Source organism: Populus trichocarpa, chromosome 8 (genome assembly GCF_000002775.5).
Source record: "Populus trichocarpa isolate Nisqually-1 chromosome 8, P.trichocarpa_v4.1, whole genome shotgun sequence".
Classification (NCBI taxonomy): domain Eukaryota; kingdom Viridiplantae; phylum Streptophyta; class Magnoliopsida; order Malpighiales; family Salicaceae; genus Populus; species Populus trichocarpa.
The window spans coordinates 25487-34837 of NC_037292.2; the positions used below are offsets into that span (position 1 = coordinate 25487).

Here is a 9351-nt window from a genome sequence, read left to right on the forward strand (position 1 = left end):
TTGCCTGTCCACCTCTGCCTACTATTACTATTTTTATAATATGTGGTGATATTATTTATTTATCTATACAAGTAAACATCGATAACTAATAAAGTAATTATTTATTTAAATTTGATTTTTTTTCATTTCCTTTCCTCGCTTGCATCTTTGCTTATTATTATTTATCTATCAATCATTAACAATATTAGCAATATGAATAAGGATATTATTATTCCATCTAGTAAGTTTGCTTTCTTTAGTCTTTTAATTTTCTAAATTGATCTATTTTTATTACATTTCAAACTCTTTTATAGTTTTGGACTTGCATGCCTTCACGATAAAACAAAATTTATATCATAATTTTATTGTAAATTATTTTTATTTAAATTTATATTATAAACTTCAATTTAAGATACACATTAAATATGTTTTTTTATAAGATGTAAAAGAAAAAAAAATACAAACTAATAACATTATTATCAACCTAGATTAAGCTCTTTTTGCAAGCTTACGAGATTGGGGTTATTTTTTTAATTGAGGTTTGTTAAAAAAAAACATGGAAGTAATATCCGGTAATAGAAAGTGGTAATATAATATGAGGCCGAAATAAAGGGGCCCGAACCCGAATGCTAGTTTCCACTTTCTAGCCTTGAATGAACGAACCAACTAACGAATCTTCCTCGTCTTCCTCACCTCACATCACCTGATGATACTAATTGCTTCATTTTCACCTGAGACGAGATGAGACGAGAGCGCATCAGTAGAGCCTAGATGAGGATGACAATCTCACAGACATCATCATCATTCTAAGGTAATTTTTTCGTTCCTCTTTTTCCGTGTTGTTGCCTTTTTCCCTATTCTAATCTAATCGGAAAAGGTAACAAAAAATAATAATAACCCAAGGAATTGAATTGAACTTTTGCAGGTTGATCTGATCATTGATTGAATTGATTGGTGCCCTTTCTTGTTCTCAATTTTGGATTTTTTACATATTGGTCATCGTCATCGTATCACCTCCAGGTCATGTGAGAGTGTGAGATTTCATTTTCCTTACAAGTTCTTTGATTTTTTTTTTATTAAATAAGTAATTTTACCAAGGGAAATTCAACCATTCCAATCTTGTCACAATTTGTCGGATGTTCACAGAAGTGTATCGAAAATCATCACAAGTCCCTTGTCTTGTTGTTTCTTTTTCTATTACACAAACGCAGAGATATGCATCCAAGCAAGAGTGGGAATGCCGTGTCTAGGAATGATCCGGGTAGTAATTCCAACGCTACTACTGCTACTACCAACAATAGTAATAAATCTCAGCGGAGATTGAGCTTGTGCTCTCAAATAGCTATGCACTCGTCCCCAATTGTTTTTCCTGAGAAACAGAAACGCAGCAAGAAGCTCAAGGCTGCTGCTTCCAATTCCAAGAGGAGTATGGAGGTCGTTGCTGATGATCCGTTTCCATTCAACCAACCCAAGATTGATGAGCTCAAAATAGACATAGGTGGAGGAGCAGCTGCAGGAGGAGACGAAAACTCTGATTTGTTAGGCTATGCTGTCTTCTCTGGGAAACTCATTTTGGATAAGAGAAGTGCCTCTTCCTCCTATCATAGCAATACTACTAAAGACCAAGCTGACATTACCAACCAACAAGCAGTTGATGCTAAGCTTACAAGCAAGGCTTTAGTTTGGGGTTCTCATATGCTCCATCTTGAGCATGTCATCTCGGTAATATCCTCATTTCATTCCAAAAACAAAAAAACTGCACTCAAGATTTTACCATAGAGATCTAGAGCAATGACCCCCCCCCCCATGTGGCTTTGACAGGTGTCATACAATGTTGGTCTCAGACATTTTACAGTGCATTCTTATCCCATAAAAAAGAGCTCTCGTGGGCTGTCTTGCTTTATTAAACCTAAAAGAACTCGCAAAGACTACCGTTTCTTGGCTTCTAGCATAGAAGAGGCACTTCAATGGGTCGGTGGATTTGCTGATCAGCAATGCTATATTAACTGTTTGCCTCATCCCTTGGCTTCATCAAAAAAGCAAGCTTCTTCTGAGTCGCTTCCCACTGACCCTCCCCCTGAGCTTCTCTTCAAGTGCAAGTGCCCTCCCAAAATGCTTGTCATATTAAATCCACGGTCTGGACATGGTCGTTCAACTAAAGTTTTCCATGGAATAGTAGAACCAATATTTAAGGTCCGTAACTGTTCTTGGTATTTGCTCGCAGTTTTCATGTAATTTCCAATACACGATAATCCAATGAAGCATGAAACTCTACTTCCTCCACCTCAACTTGCCCATGAAAGCATGAATCACCTCTCTAAATCGATAAACATATCTAATAGATATTCCATTGTTTTTTAATCCTACTTACTTCATGTTTCTTTTCTTCTTTGGTATGATTGTTCTCTTGCATTACTTCATTTGGTGAATTAATGCACACTTTTCCCTGATATATATTGATATCAATCATTTATATTCGAAAGTGTAAACTGTGACAGCTTGCAGGGTTTAAATTGGAGGTGGTCAAAACAACATCTGCTGGCCATGCTAAAAATCTTGCTTCTACTGTTGATATCAGCACTTGTCCTGATGGTATTATTACTCAATGCATCACCTTATAACATGTTACATCTTTCATCTTTACCCTGACAACTACATATTCTTTCAGGGATTATATGCGTTGGTGGTGATGGAATTATTAATGAGGTCAGTCTTTTACCTTTTCATGAAAATAACCATTTTTAATTTCTTGTTACTGAATGTTCAGTTATGAATAAAATTTACCTGCTTGGACTTCATTTAACCATGCCATGCACTCCATGCCCTTGTCCTGGATTTGATTTAATGACCTTGATAGTTACTTTTCATGATTTAACAGTTAGGCATGAAGAACATGATAAAAGAAACAAGATCTGTTTGAGAGGAAGAGTAAATAAATCTAGATCTTTGCAGTGGTTTGTATCTGATACTTGTTAAGAGATAAAGATTTACATCGTATCATGACCAAGTTTTCCTGCATCAAAACATTTCCAATGAAGCAGAGCTTTCCCAGTCATAGGTTGGGCCTTGGTTTACATTATTGAATTTTTCAGGTTTCTGGGCTGGGCTTTTTCATCAAAATCAGCTGCATTTAAGAATTGAAGGCAATTTATAATAGCAAATGTTGTGACAACTTGTTGTATTTGACTATGTAGATATGAATATGTTGCAGATTTTCGTGGTAAAGAGAAAAGGCCTGGTCTAGATTAGTTATTTGTTCGAGAATGGGATTGTTTGCTGTTAGATATCAATCACCATCTAAGCATGCTGATGAAAATGCCCATAGTTGAAGAGTAGAGAAAATTTGTTAGATATTGGTAAACAATAGCAGATGCTGTTGAAGTGAAGGGAACTTAGAACACACAATTACACAGAACTTAGGATTTTTTTGGGTATAAAGGAGAGGAAAATTTTGCATGGTGAGGATGATTTCATTTATTTGGAATTCTATACTGTAATCTCAGTCCTTCTCTAGCTGAACTTTTGCTGTTTATGCAGCCCTGCCAGGTTGCACCAAATTTCTGACTCTAATTTACTTAGTCATTGATTGGAGGATACACATTCATGGAGATCAGGTCTCCCTCCTTGGCTCCTCCCTCCATCTCTGTCATGCATTCACAGATGCATGCACTTTTGCAAGAACCCCACAAATAACGTTCCCTGCCTTTTCTGAAAGCCTAACTTAAATTCTGAGATTATTTTGCAAGTAATTTTTTTACAAATCTCAAGGATACTTGTTGCAAAATATGATTTGCTCTTATAAGGATTATCTGGGCAGTGTTCAATGAGAGCATAGTGACATTATCTGGTGACTTGTCTATTTCTGTATGTTGAACAAGCTATTTGACCTCTGTAATCATGCAGGTTCTAAATGGTCTGCTTAGTAGAGATAACCAGAAAGAAGGAATTTCCATACCAATTGGAATTATACCTGCTGGTTCAGATAATTCTCTGGTTTGGACTGTTCTGGGGGTTAGAGATCCAGTTTCCGCTGCCATATCTATTGTGAAGGTATTTTTCTTTTTCATGGCTAGAAAATCCTGTTCAGAAATGTTTTTATCAGTCTATCGTAGATGAATGCTTTTTTCTGTGAATTTCCTTGGTCAAAACTGAGACTGTTTAACACGATTTTTCAGTATGAAAGCCATTAATTGCTTGGGGATGGACCTACCTTGCACATGTGTGTGGTTGGGGTGGGGCATAGCACTAGCTCATGCAGTTTTCTTGCTTCAGTTCTGGATAGCTTCTGATTTTCTATTCAGTTAATAAGATTTAACTACTTATTTCATGGTCAAATAATTATTGTCATCCAACTGCTTGAGCTATGTGGGATGAATTATACCATTAGAGAGAGAGAGAGAGAGAGAGAGAGTTACTTCTGGTGCCTATTGCCAGACCCCACTCTCCAGATTTAGATTTAAATCTAAATCAACCTTGGCCAAAGCTCATTGTTGCTTCCCTATTTTATCACCGCCTCTATTTATTTTCAATTTGTAATTTTAGCACTATTGTATTATGGTACCTTTCTGTACATTTGCAATAATGTGGTACAAGGTATAGTTGTATGTTCCACTCAATCCTCGTTTATACTGGGAATTGTGCAACTATCTAACTATTTGTAGCAGCAGCTAGCAAATTCAAGCTATTGTTTCAGGTTGGATGAGAAAGGAGCTACTGTTTCAGGGTTAGATCAGAATGGATGTTTATCGGTAGGGAAGGGAGGGTGGGGATGCATGAAGTAGTAGGGTGAGTGTCTTCCATAGATTTTTCATTTTGGGTAAAGCAGCAATAGGGCTTCTGAAGGAGTGCGATTCGATACTCAAGATTGTGGTGGTGTTTTCTTGGTAACTGCTTTGGTGGAGTAGGTTAACCTTAAAATAAAAATAAAGAAAAGATCAAACAGAAGTGAATACTCCATGCTGTCCTGAATCTTGATTTCTCTTTACTGTATTTTTCGAGCCCATACTTCCTATATTAGCATGTCTTAGGTGATGCAACATATGCTTTCTATATCTCGATACTCCTGGTGCCCTACCATGAAACAGGAGTTTTCAATTGGAATATTCACATCAGACCAGAAACATTTTTTAGCATGCCATCCAGGGCAAGAAGTTTGGATTCAGGTGGCATGTAATCCAGATTAGTTCCAGGTGTTCTATAGGAAAAACAAGGGGGGTCAAATTCTTTCCAAACTCAACAGTGCATGAGATCATTTCTTGAGAATGTTTATTTACTACTGGAAGGTTGTTTGGACTTTTTTTCATTTATTCTATAGTAAATTCTACCAATTATTTGAACTAGAAGCCTTCCCGTTGTTTCTCTGCAACTTGATTAGTGGAACTGATACAGCTAAGCTGGTGTCTATTATGCTAGTCAAGCTGGAGTTTTCAAGTTCCAAGATAATTATTTGTTTTGCCAGTGAGAATGCTACACCTTTCCCCTGTAAACGCCTTTTCTGTAAAAACCTTTTGCATGACAGAAAAGAAGTTCAGAAATTGTGTTAGCTTTTTAGTATCCCATCACACCTTCAAATGTATTGACTGAAAAGCTGCTGTTATCCACACGCATGCATGTGAGTGTATGCATAGGTGCATTCAGTCTGAAATCATGTTGTCTCATGAGGTTCCTCAGTAAACTTCTGTATTTGTGAAAATTCCACTTCATATCATGCTTGTGAGCTCACCATGGATGTATTTTTGTTGCTTTCAGGGGGGTCTCACTGCTACAGATGTTTTTGCTGTTGAGTGGATACAGTCTGGTGTTATACACTTTGGAATGACAGTCTCATATTATGGCTTTGTGAGTGATGGTGAGTTCACAATATTGCAATTAATCCTTGGGGAAACACTGAAACAACCAATGAAAATTTATAGGCTGATCTTATTTCTAAAAAAACCATATAAACGAATTTAAGATTCTTAAACCCATGTCCTTGTATAACTATTCTTGGTACATATAAATGTTCCTCTGAAACACATATTTATGTGAAATAATTGATATAGAAGTGAGAGAATTGATACTTTTGTTTCTTTTTCAAGATTTGTTAAAAAAATTCATTGCGCAATTCCTGTTTACTTTATAAAATCCAGGTTTGTAGCCTATTTTAGATTTTAAAACAGTCTTGTCGGTGTTTTTAAGCATGTTTCATTTCATTCTTTTTATATCATTATTGATACTGCAGCCAAATAAACTTATGAGCTTTATAGTTGCAAACAAGATAATTAGATCTTATTAATCCTGATGTTATAACACTTGCGTCCATTTTTGTTCAAATGTTCACGAGCTTTGTTATAATGTTTGTAGTGATTACAATGCTGGGTGTGTGCTTGATGTTTGAGACATATTTGGTACATGCTGTGTCTAGAGATCTTGATTTCTTATTATGAGAGGATAAGCCAAGAGCTAAGCAAATTAGAAACATGGGGACATATTGGAGACTTGCCCAATTATGTAAGAATAAATTGAGCCATTCACCCTTGTTTGTTTTGTTGGATTGCACTTTTGCAATTATCTATTCAAATTAGTGAACAGTATGAGCTGGTGGTTGATCATTGTTTTTTTTTCCAGTTATAATATTTAATATATTGACCTTTACAGAGTGTAGACAAAAACTTTCTGTACAAGACCCATGATACTTGAGATGCCTTATGATTTTCATATGCATGATACTAATCTTTATTATTCACTTGTACTTGTTTCCCATGTGTAGTGTTGGAACTTTCCGAGAAATATCAGAAACGCTTTGGTCCATTGCGTTATTTTGTTGCTGGATTTCTTAAGTTCTTTTGCATGCCAAAGTACAGCTACGAAGTGGAATATCTTCCTGCATCAAAAGAGGATCGAGAAGGAAAACAATCAGCTGAGGGAGACATAGTTGACATGCCAGACTTGTACACTGATGTGATGAGGAGATCTAACACAGATGGCATTCCCAGAGCCTCTAGCTTATCAAGTATTGACTCGATAATGACTCCAAGTCGAATGTCTGGAGGGGACATGGATACTACCTGCAGTAGCACCCATGCCAGCACTGAACCATCTGATTATGTGCGTGGCTTGGATCCAAAAGCAAAACGCCTGTCATTAGGGAGGACAAATGTCATGTCAGAGCCAGAAGTTATTCATCCACAGTTACCACTGTCAACAACTCCAAACTGGCCAAGGACCAGGTCAAAATCAAGGGCTGATAAAGGATGGACTGGATTGACTACTACACATGACCCTTCTCGGTGTTCTTGGGGAAATGCCTCAATGAATGATAGAGAGGACATATCTTCGACGATATCTGATCCTGGACCGATTTGGGATGCGGAACCAAAGTGGGACACTGAACCTAATTGGGATGTGGAAAATCCTATTGATTTACCAGGGCCATCAGATGACATAGAAGCAGGGATGAAGAAGGAAGTCATTCCCAGGCTTGAGGATAAATGGGAATTTAAAAAGGGACAATTTCTTGGTATCCTGGTTTGCAATCATGCTTGCAGAACTGTTCAGAGTTCTCAGGTGGTAGCACCAAGGGCTGAGCATGATGACAACACCATGGATATGCTCTTAGTTCATGGTAGTGGGCGATGGAGGCTGCTAAGATTTTTCTTGCGATTGCAGACGGGTCAACATCTCTCTCTCCCATATGTTGAATATATTAAGGTAAGAGCATGTACCCCTATTAATTCTTTTGCGTCCATAAAATGAAGCAGCAAATTGAGTCTAGTTAATTGCATTTAGCTGCATAATGATTGTCAATGATGTAAGTATGCACGAATTTCAAGATTTTAATTGAATACAAAGGGGCTTTAGATGACTGTAAAATTGATGTTGGCTAGCTCTTCCAATGCTTTGATTTATTGTTGGGTTCATCCAATGCTCTTGTTTTAGATCAGAAAAATGTGTCACGCTGCGCCTTGCCTGTTTGATCACTTTGTTGTTATTTTAATTTTTTTTTATAAAATCTGCTATTCAAGTTTTTCTTTTAAGAGCATCTAAAACTCCAAGCATCAAGTTGATTGATATTTTAGGAATTAGCCCATACATGCAGGGCTCTGTTGAATTTTGTTGTTTTTTTAACCAACATGTGAGTTTTGTTAGAAGGAAACTAGCCAGTATTTGGTCTGATTACGTAGGTATTCACTCTCAGAGATGCAGAGGTTGTGGGTGATTTCAAGCATTCATTTGTACATACAAGAAGCACGCCCCATTGGATGCTGCGTGCTTCAGGAGGCAGCAAATGTTTTCATAAATGAATTAATCAAGTTGTCTTGACACCATCTAATTCAAACTTGTGCAGGTAAAATCTGTGAAGATAAAGGCTGGGAAGCACACACCCACTGGTTGTGGAATTGATGGTGAGCTCATTCAACTAAATGGGCAGGTAATCTCTTCTTTGCTGCCAGAGCAGTGCAGACTCATTGGCCGGTTCCCAAGCCATCCTATATAACAAGCAGTGCAGACTCATTGGCCGGTCCCCAAGCCATGCTATCTAACAACCATGAGGCCTCGTTCTACAATCTTAAAAGGATGGGGGGACTACTCTCTTTGCAAGTTGTGGTTGTGATATATGCATAGATCCTGGAACCAAAGAGTACTAGTATGTGGTCCTTTTTCTCCACCTTTTCTTATTTTTTTATCCTTCATTTGAAGCCCCGTCACCATTGAGCCATTTGAGATCCCTGTAAATTTTTTTGTGCGGTCATGTGGATTAGTCGGCAGTTGCTGCTGCTTTTATGATTTCCTTTTAGTCCCCTTACCTATTGTTGGCATGAGGTGCGATTTGTATTGGAAAACACCATTCCTTTTCATTTGTGATTACAACAGAAAGTGTTCATTTCATGGTGATATTGTAAAGCATTTGGTTTCCATCACTCCCGTTTGTTTGTCAGATTGCTTTCCGTACCTCGTGCCTCTCCCTTTTCATGTCCGGATTTAAACACCAGTCCTCTCTCTTTTGATTTTTGGTGGGGGTAGAGAAAAAGGCAAATACCATTGCAAGTGTCGGGAATTCCGAAATTTAAAAGGAGAAGCTATGATTGGTCAGATAATTTTGGAGATACCTCAAGCAAAGATGCCGGTGCAAGGTTCTCAGCAGTGTTTTGAAATCCGGACCGGCCCGGCAGGTCGACCCGAGACCCGACCGACCCGGGCCTGGGACCGGTCCGGGTCTAAGTAAAAACCCTTCGGGAAGTTGACCCGGCGAAACCTGGTCGACCCGGCGGGTCAACCCGGAACCCGGTCGACCCGGGTAAACCCGGCTGAGACCCGACTACTTTTTTTTTTTGTTTTTTATAGATTCAAGCGGCTGTGCTGTTTTTTGCTTTATAACTCAATAGCCGTGCT

The 9351-nt window shown here is 38.0% G+C and overlaps 1 protein-coding gene across 5 annotated transcripts; it reads left to right on the forward strand.

The window, feature by feature from the left end:
- Positions 1-587: 587 nt before the first annotated feature.
- LOC7454301 (sphingoid long-chain bases kinase 1) lies at positions 588-8879 on the forward strand. 5 transcript variants are annotated; one of them, XM_024606533.2, is made up of 10 exons: positions 590-790; positions 905-1012; positions 1126-1701; positions 1801-2172; positions 2478-2571; positions 2648-2685; positions 3883-4029; positions 5728-5827; positions 6728-7668; positions 8306-8879. In XM_024606533.2, the coding sequence occupies exons 3-10, from the start codon at positions 1195-1197 to the stop codon at positions 8453-8455; spliced, it is 2349 nt and encodes a 782-aa protein (XP_024462301.1). In that variant the 5' UTR covers positions 590-790; positions 905-1012; positions 1126-1194; the 3' UTR covers positions 8456-8879. The 5 variants fall into 5 exon arrangements, with proteins under 5 accessions (XP_024462303.1, XP_024462301.1, XP_002310911.2 ...); XM_002310875.4 differs by having other exon boundaries at positions 1191-1701; XM_024606534.2 differs by having other exon boundaries at positions 905-1004; positions 1191-1701.
- The last annotated feature ends 472 nt before the right edge of the window (positions 8880-9351 follow it).

Bases quoted from the DNA above. Each gene is read 5' to 3' on its own strand.
- LOC7454301 (XM_024606533.2), top strand. From the start codon at position 1,195: ATGCATCCAAGCAAGAGTGGGAATGCCGTGTCTAGGAATGATCCGGGT. The intron at 5,828-6,727 runs GTGAGTTCACAA...TCCCATGTGTAG, and splicing joins TTATGGCTTTGTGAGTGATG to TGTTGGAACTTTCCGAGAAA. The intron at 7,669-8,305 runs GTAAGAGCATGT...AAACTTGTGCAG, and splicing joins CATATGTTGAATATATTAAG to GTAAAATCTGTGAAGATAAA.